Source organism: Adiantum capillus-veneris, chromosome 16, assembly GCF_014529385.1.
Source record: "Adiantum capillus-veneris isolate H3 chromosome 16, ASM1452938v2, whole genome shotgun sequence".
Classification (NCBI taxonomy): domain Eukaryota; kingdom Viridiplantae; phylum Streptophyta; class Polypodiopsida; order Polypodiales; family Pteridaceae; genus Adiantum; species Adiantum capillus-veneris.
In genome coordinates this window covers 25,468,156-25,480,275 of record NC_140946.1, presented here as the reverse complement: position 1 = coordinate 25,480,275, position 12,120 = coordinate 25,468,156, and the positions used below count along the sequence as shown (strand labels likewise).

The 12,120-nt window shown below is 41.9% G+C and overlaps 1 protein-coding gene across 4 annotated transcripts in view; it reads left to right on the top strand.

Annotated features, from left to right (window-relative positions):
• LOC147438730 (uncharacterized) overlaps positions 1–8,562 on the top strand; it is a 36,403-nt gene extending 27,841 nt beyond the window's left edge. For 3 of the 4 annotated variants that reach the window (XM_086484728.1, XM_086484727.1, XM_086484726.1), the window contains 4 exons: positions 7,146–7,255; positions 7,339–7,416; positions 7,500–7,667; positions 7,807–8,562. In XM_086484728.1, coding sequence (XP_086340854.1) covers positions 7,146–7,255; positions 7,339–7,416; positions 7,500–7,667; positions 7,807–8,229 — 779 coding nt within the window. In that variant the 3' untranslated portion in view covers positions 8,230–8,562. The remainder of the gene's footprint in view (positions 1–7,145; positions 7,256–7,338; positions 7,417–7,499; positions 7,668–7,806) is intronic. The other variant, XM_086484729.1, reaches the window with a different exon arrangement.
• The last annotated feature ends 3,558 nt before the right edge of the window (positions 8,563–12,120 follow it).

Genomic DNA, 12,120 nt, shown 5'->3' with positions numbered 1-12,120 from the left:
ATGACAAGCGACAACAAAATTTGCTCCCTCTCCCTCAACGCTGGCACACTCTCCGCCACCACTCTGCGTGCGCGATGGTAGACGAATTCTTCGACACGCTCGTGTCGTACCTCTTGTATGTAGACGAGGTTCCCGAAGAAGACTTGCCGGTAAATCCTCTTCCTTCATAGGAGGTTATTCTCATTCTAGAATCACCCCTACTCGAGCCTGAGGTCGTCATAATTCACGATTCCCCGACTCCATAGCTGAAACCTGTTCTAGACACAATTTCTGCTCCCGAAGTATCTTTTCTCAAGGTTATACGGAGAAACAATTACTTTCACTGAACAGTCGGCATGGCCGAATCACAAGATGGCAATGACAATATTTTACCCGAGGAGTAGATAGTAGTTTTCAAGGAGTAGACGGCAGCACTTTCCAAGAGCCTCGCATCAATTCACACTCGCTTAGAGCAAATGTAGACGCAAAACACTTCTCGGAATCGTCCTACAACTTTTCGGACCACTAATGCTATTCTTCCGCCATCTTCTTCCGACGCTTCAGTGGTCGACCAGTAAGAACCACTCAAACCAAAGGCTTCGGAACTCAAATTTCCTCACCCAAAGCATGGTTTCTCAAAGACAACTAGACACAAAGTACCTTCGTGCGAGCAACAAAAGTCTCAGCATGAATATTCTTGGAAATGCTACAATTCTAAGCAACCAACTTCTTATTAGAATCATCAGCAACAAAAGCAGCAATATGAAGCTTCCAAAGGATCATCAACGATATCAAGATGGGCTTACTTAGTGGCACATATATCTGACCCTAGTCAAGTCCTCGGTCGTGAACGCCGCGACGTTGGACAAGTTCCCCCTCGCGAGCCACGCCCTACATTTAAGTCTTTCTTATTTGATGGTGGTAAAGTCCAAGATTTATTGATCCTTTCCTTGTGCAAGAGGATTCTTCAGAGGTCTAAGAGGCCACAACTCCCTCAAACTCTCCGTTCTCAATTGGAAGCCTTAATACCCGTTGAGAAAGCTGAAGATTCAGAAGATTCCGGTTCTTGTGTGACAACAAACAAGCACATGACCCCTTCTATGAGTGTGATCCAGGTAGAAAAAGTTGCCTCGTCACCACCCTTGCAGAATAAATTCTTTGTTTCTGAACAGATACCAAATGCAATGGTGAATGATAATATTTCAAACTTGAAGATTCTACTCCTTACCTTTAGAGGTGCAAAGGATAAAACAAATATAGATTCTTGCAACACGACTTTAGTCGCTGCAACTGAATCTTTGGACACTCGTTCCATTGATAAATCTTTACAGATGGATATACCTCCAAACAGTACTTTGTCTCAGTCTACGACATCCCTTTAGGAGGAATTTATTGTTCCAGACAAACCAATGGAATACCTTACAGATTTCCAACCAATGGTCTTCACTCAATCGAAAACTCAAGTCAGTTTACCAATAGTTTCACTTGAAGCAGATAAAGATTCAATCTTTTCTTGGACAAAGCTCGAAGTTACGAATGACTTCGACAAAGGCACTTATCAAGTTGCAGATATAATCTGTTTTAATTTGGCAAAATTGTTATGGTCAATAACAGTGCCATTGTCACGTGCACATCTAACCCTATGTGTACGTGGACAAGCTACTTCATGGCAAGGGTTCAGTTCAGTTCAGTCAGCCTAGCTTAGGAAGTGTTCTGGCACTTTTGTGAGTCTGTTCGCAGACTGTGCATGTCCATGCACTTAGAATAGATGCATATCCTCTGGTTGCACACAGCATGGTCATTAGATTTTCATCTGAACCCATCAGGAGTATTTTTACAGTGCATAGACCTATTTTTTTGCATTTTAGCCAATTTTCACTTATTATTTTTAAGTGATTTTTGTTGGGAAACTTGGGTAGGGCAATTTTGCAAGGAAGTATATAAGAAAACCCAGCGCTCGCACTTTCTGGCGGAAGAGGCAGCAGGAACCAAGGTTCAACAGACACCTTCTCAGCAAGACCCCCCGGGTAGTCAACCTTGCGTTTTCATCCACAGACCCCAGATCCAGCCTAGCGTTTTTGCATGAAGACAGCCTGGTGGCTGCAGATCAGCCCCGTGGCAGTGCAACAGTAGCAGAATAGCAGAATGCCGAGCGTTTTTGCATCAAGGACCCAGATCAGCCCCTAGCGTTTTTGGATCAGCAGTCAACATAGCGTTTTTGCAGATCCTCTGCGACAAGATCATCCCTTGCACCAGCGTTTTCAGGTTTCAGCAATCGAATCCCGCAGAAGAAGTCCCGAACCTCGCAGATCTCACCCTCCCGCAGTAGATCCTCGTCGCACAGTCAGATCCAACGTAATTTGCAGTTTCCGCCCGGAAAACGCAGATTTCAGCATCTGCGTTTTCAGTGCGTTGTCGTCATCGACATCGTCATCGACGTAGAGTCAGAGTTCAACAGATACAAGATTTGCAGATTTCAGCCATTAGCATTTTCAGATTTCAGCCCGTCTTGACGTTGTCCTCATCGTCGGCAAGTCCAAAGCATTGGAGAGATTTGTGCAATCAATAGTAGACCGCTCTCGCCATAGAGTGTGGGGCCTTCGGAGGAGGGTTTGACAACATTCTGGTGTCGTATTCTTCTCTCTCTATCTCTCAGTCTCAACACCTTCATCCACAGTGTTCACAACTTTGTTTGTGTCCATTGCACTCTCTCACTTAAGGAACGAAGAGAGCCTTTCGTAAGTAAAAGGAACCTTGAGCACAGTTCAGAGCACTCATCTTGAGCAAAGTTCAAACATTCACTTCCGCTGTACCTTTACATGACGTGGGACTTAACAGAAAGAGCTTTGGATCTAGAAGCAAACAGAAATACATTTCCTTCTCCCGAAGTTTCTACAACTACCCCGGGTTTTATTTTAAATAGGAGGGAATGTCACGATTGTGATGTATTCTTTGTCTTGGTATTACCTTCTTGCTTGATTCTTTTGTAGATACAAAGACGCACGAGATTCGAGACCCCCAATTCTCCAAAGGATGCGTCTCTTCGAACAAGAGTCGGACGTGTTCGGCAAATAGCCATGCCTCTTCAGCGAATGGCTGCACCTTTACGCCGAAGGGTCACGACTCTACAGCAGAAGGACACGACTATTGACCTAGTGTCATGTCTTTTCATCGTGTCTCTTCAATTTCTATATAAGAACACCCTTGTAACACATTTCAAGCATGGAATCAAACACAGTCTTTTGAGTCTTGTCTTTGAGTCAAGGGATGCCCAAAAGCAACCAAAAGCAATCAGTTTAAAAGCACTGAACCCCAATAGCATTCGCTCTCAAAAGCTAGCAAAAATTGCGAAAATCTGTATAGCCTGCCACGTGGCACATCCAACACAAAACGTGAAAAACCCGTGCAACCTTGCCACGCTCGCATCCATACGATCCGCCACGTCTGCATGTCATCACGATTTACAAAAAATTCTTTCAGAGTGCAATCTTCTATTTTTTAGGGTTCCGGGCCCCATGGCCAGTGCTCGTAAGTTCTTCAAGTTGGTGGGTTCAGTTTCTCTTGCCCACTCCACCATTTCTCTTCCATTTGGTCATCCCACGTCATCACTTTGTGAAAGCCTCCAAGGACGCTAGCTTTTGGGAGACTAGATGCTTTTAGACCACTAGCTTTTCATGTAAACCGCTTTTGAGGGCCAAGGGCCTTTTAATATGATAAGATGGCTCACTCTTTGGTATCCTAATGCGTGGAAGGTGCAGAGGAGTGCCACCCGAGTTGTAACGTTTTGAAGCAATATAAAGAAATATTGAAAGGGGTGCCATGGTTTGGGGCCACTGCTCTCTTGGGGTGGATCTTTGCTACTCCGTGTTTTGTGTGCTGTGCATCTCTCTAAAGTTTGTTTCGTCTGTTCTTTTCCATTGGCACATGGTGCCCTCCTGTTAGAAGCATCATAAGCATTCATCATCAGAAGTACATAAAGCATCCACAAGAAGAAGTTCGACAGTTGTGTCTCACCTTTAAGAGGGGGGATGTCATGTGCGCATTGCACTTGAGCCACATGGACAAGCGACTACTACAGGTCTAACGTCAGTCTTAGTCTAGTATAGCTTAGGATCTAGTGTGGCAATTTTCTGAGTCTCTAGAAGGATGTGCATGATCAAGCAGGCCATAGTTGCATATCCTCACTTTGCACAGTACAGTCACTTAAGAGTACAGACATACGAACAGCCACTTACGTTATTTATTAATAAGTGACTTTGAAATGACATTTGTAAAGAGTAGGTAGGGAAAATGGATAAAAAACCTATAAGAGTCACTTAGCCTTCAATTTTTAGGGTATCCAACAGAGTACGCGCAGAGGCATCCATCGTCCATTGCACCTCAGCACCTAGCGTTTCCATCACCAGCAACACAACATCATCATCGTTTTTGCATCAGTTCAGCTTAGGGTATTGCATCAGTTCAGCCCAACGTTTCCGCACCAGATCAGCCTAGTGTTTTTACACTAGATCAACCTTAGTGTTTTCCCATTAGATCAACTTTACCACGAAGTATTCGCATTTAGCCCTTGAACCAGCGTTTCTGCAAGTAATCTAAAGCAAGTACTTGCTTTGGCAATAGAGCAAGGGGTCCCTTGAGGGTGGTTGGGACCCCACATGTGGTGTTCTCTCTCTCTCTCTCTCTCTCTCTCTTGTTGTGTTAAGTTCTCTCAAGTGACCTTGTGTTTGTGCGAAGTACTAGATCCAAGTTGAAATCCTTCAACCCTTCCGTTGCTCCTGACAATCAGGGTGGCCTGTTCCTGCTTCAACTCTCTGCTACTTTCTTCTCTCTCCCTTGCTCCTAGCTTTTGTTGTATCACCAATCCTTTGTAACTCTAATCATTGAGAACCTAAGGGGTTTTTCACTATCAGATCCTTTACCCTTGTATGTCTACGTGATGATGTTATTGTAACAATATCAGGCTTTGTAAATAGTTAATTCATTTACGAGAAAATAATTATCTAATTAGTTGTGTGCACATCAGAATAGAACTAGTAGTTCTAGGGCCTCAGGTGCGCCCAAATTTGGGCCAGAGTACCTCAGGGAGACCGTAGCAGAAAATACCTTGATGCCCTAGTGATTGGGAAATCGGGTCTTCAATGAAGGGGTAGATAGTAGCCTTGGATTTCAGGCTCAGAAAATTACGCGCGTCTGTGCGAGCACAGGAATGAGATGGGGTCCTTAGAACAGTAACCCTAAGGCCTGAATTGGCCTGAATTATTTTTACAGCCTTAGGATAAGTCAATTGAAATATTTTAAATGGTTTGTGCTGAACCAAATGGCCGGACAAGTGCGAATAGGTAATGCCATAGCAGTGTCGATATGGCATTGTGCTAGGGAGCAGCTGACATTTCACTAGTAGCATCTGTGTGTGCAGTTGTGAGTTAATTTGTACATTTTATTAATAGCTTAGGGACTTTTAAATGTGAAAGTTGAATGGTTTTAAAGTTATTAAGCAAGTGTGCCACTTGGCACACTTATCAATGCAAACTGACTCTTTCACTCTCACTCTCACCCTCCCTCATTCTCTGGCGCCCCCTCTTCCTGTTGGCTATTTAGGAGCACCCCTCCCCCTCTTCACAGGTTAGTAGTGCACCTACCCCCCAAAAGTGAGCGTGCTCTACGCATCAGAGCTCTCCATTGAAGCTAGAGAATCAGCCCTTGTGGTGCATGTGGAGTCTTGGAGCTCCCATCACCTAGAACAAGGTTTCTCTTGATCATAGGCTGTTGTGGGGTAAGATTCATGGCGGAAAAGTAGAAGGAAACTCTCTTTCTTTCACGCCTAGCAACTGCAAATTCTCTGTTTTCAGCCCCTAATCACCTCCATTAGGGTGAATTTCAGCAAAGCACTCATAGAATCTAGTTCTTCTCTACCTACACTACGCGTATATAAAGTTTGGTGCGATTTCATCGCGAAATACGTCTATTTCAGCATTGGAACGTGCTTAGGTAACATTTTCAGGTTATGTGCAGGAAATTACAGCAAGCATGTGTGCATGCATTTTGCGTGTCTCCCTTGTTTTTATTGCAGGAATGATTATGCACAAAGGGATATAGCGGAAGGCAGACTCTCATTTATGAGAGCTTCCGTGGAGTTTTGTGGAAGATAGACTCTCGTTTACGAGAGCTTCCCAAAATCTCGCAGCAGAGGGAAAATTCTCCGAGTTTTCAGAGAGTAGTTCTCTCACTCTCTCAGTCAGAAGCAGAAAAGAAAGAATAGAGGACGGGCTTTTGTCCTGTTCTTGTGCTTGTAAAGATTCTCCCTTAGTAATAAAGATAATCTCTTTATGGGGGGGGACCAACCCATCTTCTGGTCCCCAATGAAGTGTCAAGCGCTCTCTCTCTCTCTCTCTCTCTCTCTCTCTCTCTCTCTCTCTCTCTCTCTCTCCAATTCTCTCGAGTATTTGAAGTACAATTAATAGTTAGTACACGCTTCCGTATTTTTGTGACAGTTATCACTATTACTACTCTTGGACATTTTATCAATTTTGCTTATGTTCTATTCTTTAAAACGATTCAAAACAAGCAATGTAAATAGAACTCTTTTTTACTTATTATTCTTAGAGTTTAAGCAACCACTTCTATTTTGGATGCATGCATGAAGAGAGAAAGAGAATCCCGAAATTGCATCTTCGCGGAGAGTTCTATTTACCTTTTGAATGGCTTTTGAAAATAAAACATAAGCAAAATTGATAAAATGTCCAAAAGTAGTGATAGTGATAACACATGTAATGCCTTTGGGTTTGTAATTTTGATTACATAATTCAAAGGGGTACCAAGCCCCACTTCTTTTGAGAGAGAAAATGAAATGAAATGAAATGTTATATTAACGTCTTTAAAAGGCCAAAGTGACCTATGAGACCAAAAAGTTACAATGTGGTGGATCTGATACAAAGTCAGAGTAACAAGATGACAAAAATGAAATGACAAATGACAAAATAAAATACTATGGAATCCTAAACTGCTAGGTGGGAACTAAGCAGCTAGCTGGGATAGCTAGATCACAAGATATCCAGCATCGAGAGAGAGAGAGAAAGAGAGAGAGAGGTGCTGGCACGGGTGGCACCCGTGCTTAATTCGTGTCTCAAGTGCGTATTATGACATGTTTCTATTGGGTGGTGTTGCAGGTGGTTTAAATGGAGAGGTTCAACCACTTATGGGTGCTCCAGCAGGAATGCCTACAGGTGTCAGAGAGTATGCACATCCCCAAACACAACTTGAACTTGGACATACTCTGGTGGGAGGTTGTGGTAGAATTCTTACAATTTGGATTGAGCAATCATTCTGACTCCTGCAGTGTGCTTTTGTCCTTATGGTCAGGCTTCTGCTGCATATCCATATGCAGATCCCTACTTTGGAGGAATGATTGCAGCATATGGCACCCATGCTATGGTTGGTGTAAGTGATAGTCTAGTCATTGTTATTGTGCGAGTGAAAATAAGCCTTTCAGCAATTTTTATTCTGTGGTCTCTTTTTTCCAGATGTATCCTCATATGTTGGGCATTCATCAAAGTCGAATGCCTCTTCCTTCGGAGATCACTGAAGAGGAGCCTGTCTATGTAAATGCCAAACAATACAATGGCATCATGAGACGCAGACAATCTCGGGCTAAGGCTGAATCTGAAAATAAACTTGTGAAGGCCCGAAAAGTATGTTCATCTTAAGGAGTATACTGTTTAGTGTCTGACGTATTGCCTGACCATTTCAGTCACGCTTGTGTTCCATCGAGAGAGTAGTTTGGGTTTCATCCTGCTAGTTGCTTACGTTGACAATTACATTTCATTGCAGCCGTATTTGCATGAATCACGACATTTACATGCAATAAGAAGAGAAAGAGGCTGCGGAGGGCGTTTTCTAAATAAAAAAGGTGACACTTCAAAAGCTAGTTCAGATAGTGCAAAGTCCTCAGAAGGGAACTCCTCACAAGGGGGCTCTACACCAGACTCAAAGAACGCGGGAAGGACAGACCGAGGATTCAAGGGTTGTGGAAAGCAAGAAGCTCAAGGGATGGAAGGGCCGATGAGTGGAAGGTTTATACCTGGAAGACTGGATCAAGGAGGTTACTGCCATGCAGCAATTGTTCAAGGAGATTCTACCCGTACTCTGCATGAACCGGTTCTACACTCGAGGATGAATGACGACACCAATTCTGGGAAAAGTGGCGGAGTGATCGCAAATAGCACTCAACAGAGGGTCATGGCAATGCAGTGAGTTTTGTAGGACCATCTTTCTGTGGGCGAATGAGATGGTACAAACAAAAGTTGAGGGGTAATATGTTTGTCTTTCTTTGGTTTGGGTATCCACAGTTGGATGAAAACAACTGCATTTTAATGGGCATGGCCAACACAAGCTGAGGGGTCTTCAAGAGACTTCATCACAGGGCCATGTCCAGGGAATTTACGAGGCAATTCATTCTTGGCTTAGAGGGTTTTGATACAATCAGCAAAACTTCTTGTAGTTTTGTACTCTTCAGAGGCATGTCATTTTCAAGGTTTTGTAGAACCATCCTGTTTTTACAGATCAAAGTCTTTCTATTGGCAGGAATCTTGTCTCTGAGCTGAGGGAAGGTGCCTTCAATTGTGAATGATGTGCTTGGTATGGTAGAAGAGTTTAATCGCTAGCTCTTCAAACCTTGAGTTTTCTCACAAGGGTTAATGTTGTGCTTTTGATGGTTGAAGTTTTTGGTGTTGTGTTGTGCTTCTGATTTGTGCCTTGAAAGTGGTGAATCATAGTGCTAGTGCTATGACCATTTCTTCGTTGAACAAGGTCTGAAAGACTATAAAGCCTGTGGGAAATGGAGTCTGTCCTCGGCTTTCTTTCTGTCATTAGTGTTCGAACGCTGATCTGATAACTGGAGCATGAAAAAGGAAACTGTTTTTAAGTTACTTCTTTCTTTGTCCTTAACACCTTTGAACTAACCTGGTAAAATGTCAAACTGACAACCGTGTACTTGAATTTGCTTCACCTTGACAATTTCAAATTCTGAGAGAGCTTCCACACGGTGAGTTTGCAAACTCACCAGAGACTTTTGATGTTGCATTCTCACGTGGCCTATAAAAAGGAAAATAAAGTTCACTATCTATTCTTGCATTATATAAAAGCCTTCATGTTCTTAAACTATGCCAACTTTTGCATATTAGCAAAAGTTTCTTGAACGCATCCTCTCCTCCTTTATTCCCTCTTGCCCCTTTATTTGGTAAGTGTGGGTTTTGAAACCCACTGTGTGAAAGCCTTGTGATTAGGGTTCTTCCTTTTTGCGTTGTGCAAACAAAAGCAAGATGAGATGTGGGATACCGTTTGTGCTGAGCAATCAATGCTCATGTTCATGGAAGTGCATTTGATGTTTTTGGTAACATTCAAGTGCTATTACCGTTCTGATGCTGAGCATTTATTGTGTGTATTTACGTTTTTAGTCATGCACGACTGATTATATGAAGAACCGTAATCTCAATGTTGTGGAATGTAAGGACATAAAAACAGAGGCAATTGTAATGCTTCTTTTCTTACAGCACATGATAGGTAGATTGAGAATAGAGATTAGCAAGGAATATGGGCACCATTCGGAAAAGCAATAGATGTGGAGGTAAATGTACAGTCCTCAATTCAATGAGTGTTATCGTGATTATGTAATCGACTTGATAGATCGTGTGCAGAAAAAAAATGCTATTAGTGATGAATGATGGTTTTTGGTAATCAGTGATAGTGTCTTGTACCACATGTAAGGTGGATCCTTCAATCCCTTTGCAGTGGCAAGGGTGATGATAGACGGTGTTGTAGTGGTTTCAACTGCTTCAGCAAGGATCCATATATATTGCTAAATGTATATTGTGTTGTGTATTCAAATTGCTTGAGTTTCTCAAAATCTATTGCATCCAGCTTGACTGTCTAGCACTCATGAATTCATCCGAATGATTGCATATGGTAGGATATCGAAGTAACCAAGAAGGTTGTCTCCAAAATGCATTAGCAAGTTAGGACAATGTGTTTAAACTTGTATCATAGCAAAATCCTTGTTGCAGTCCTAGCTTCAGTGATGCAACATTTTGAATTGATGTAATATACGACAATTTTTCAATTGTGACATGGCTCGCCCCATATGGAGTCATACAAACAGAGCAGTCTACAATAAAAAGAAGTTAAGGGATGCATGTATAATCACTTGATTGGAAACAAGTTTCAATAATCTCTTTATTGACAACTTGGCGGGCTGGATTTCGGTCAGCTTATCCTTTCTTTGCCACTTTCATCTTTTATTGTAGGCTTGATTTGGTTTTAGCTGAATGACAAGCATGTTTTTCTTCTATTAGGGTGGTATTCCTTTTGGTGGAAGTGCTGCTTATCTTCTTAATTGAGTGTGGCTCACATTCATTGATTCGTTTTGAGGCTAAGCTTGCAATTAAGGTTTAACCTACTTACATGAAAACGAAAATAGATGCTTCTAGGCCAACTGTCGAGGAAGAGTAGGGGAGGAAGGGAGAAGCCTAACTAAGCCTCTAGAGTGTTTGGAATTGAGAGAGATCTCTTACATAGCACACAAGAGTTGATCTCTTATATAGCACACAAGGGGGACTTGGATAGTTGTGTTGGCTTTTTTTTAGCTTTGACTCACCCCCTAAAAAGAGGGAGGAGAGACCACGATTGAAGTTCCAAGGAGCCTTCTTTTGACCTTGGGTGCCTAGTTTTGGTGTTAACATTGGAGGTTTGTCCCACCCTTTGCAATAGAGTACCAAATGGCTACCAAATATACTTCTTTAGATACTCCTAGGCACTCTTTCGCAAGTATGCAAGGAATGTTGAATGGCCTTGGGAAACGCTACCTAAAGGCCATGACATTAGCTTTCCTTGATCTTCTCAAAGGTTGTGTACTTTTTAGTAGTCAAGGTATTTGACGTATTTCTTAGGCAAATCCATCACTAAATCTCGTATGGTAATGGCACATGCCTTGTCAAAGCTAGTTGAGATTCTTGGGTTGAGGCCAATGTTTACTATCTTCACCATATTTGAGAAGAATTTGACCTAAATATGTGAGAAGCTCCAAAATCCATTGATGTTAAGCATTTGTGATCGCACAATATTTAAAAATTACATGGAGAAGACTCTTATGTTATTCCAATTACTTCAAGTACATCATGATTTCTTCATAGTAAACTCCCATCCAAAGCTTAATGCTTCCCACAAAACGGGCCATCATTGCCTTGAAAGTGGAGTGTCCATTTGTAAGTCCACAAAACATCATAAGAAATCAATAACAACTCACGAAGTTACAAATATCCTCCAATACATGATGTCTGTTTGATGATAACGACTCTGTAGATCTATCTTGGTGCAATGTCATAGAAAAGAACTTTAATCCCTACAACAAAGAATATATTCTTGATCACACTTTGTGCACACCAATAGTATTGATTGTTTATTTCATAATCAAGTATTGTTATTAGTTTTTCTACTTTGTACATTGTCCAATTACTCTATTTGATTACTCATTATGAATGCTACACTAATCATGCTACCCTAACCCTAACCTTTTAGTATCAAAGATATTTGGTTGGATGGAGAAGTTGAGGATATCCAAAAATAGTGTGTTGGGGTTTTAGGTGGGTTGATATGAGGGGATCAAGATAAAAACTTGGTGCTTAGTGTCCTGTGATAAAAGCATTACAACATACCTTTAAATACAAAGAAAATGGAAACATACACAACAAAGAGCAACCTTTTCAAAAACAAAATTAGAGGATGTTCATTGCATTAGATTGTACTATAGAAAGATGCATACCATTGTATTGCATTGACAAGCGAGTCCATCAGTTCTAGCACAAGAGGCTCATGTAGGACACTCAAATCCACTCCGTTCAACGAAAGCATTTGCCTTTCTCTTCATAGGTGGAACACAAAATGATGTGAAAGGGAAGCTACAATGAACTTATCTAGCTTTGTGTTGTGCTTCTTTCTCATCAATCTCAGTAGGTTGTGCTCGTTCATGGGAACCTCAACCTGTCCATGCCTTGGTACTTGCTAACTTGTGGCATGAAATCCCTCATCGTGTCTTGCATGAGGAGGGGAGGGACTATTAGGATACTTTTTGTGTGTGCATTGCTTATCATG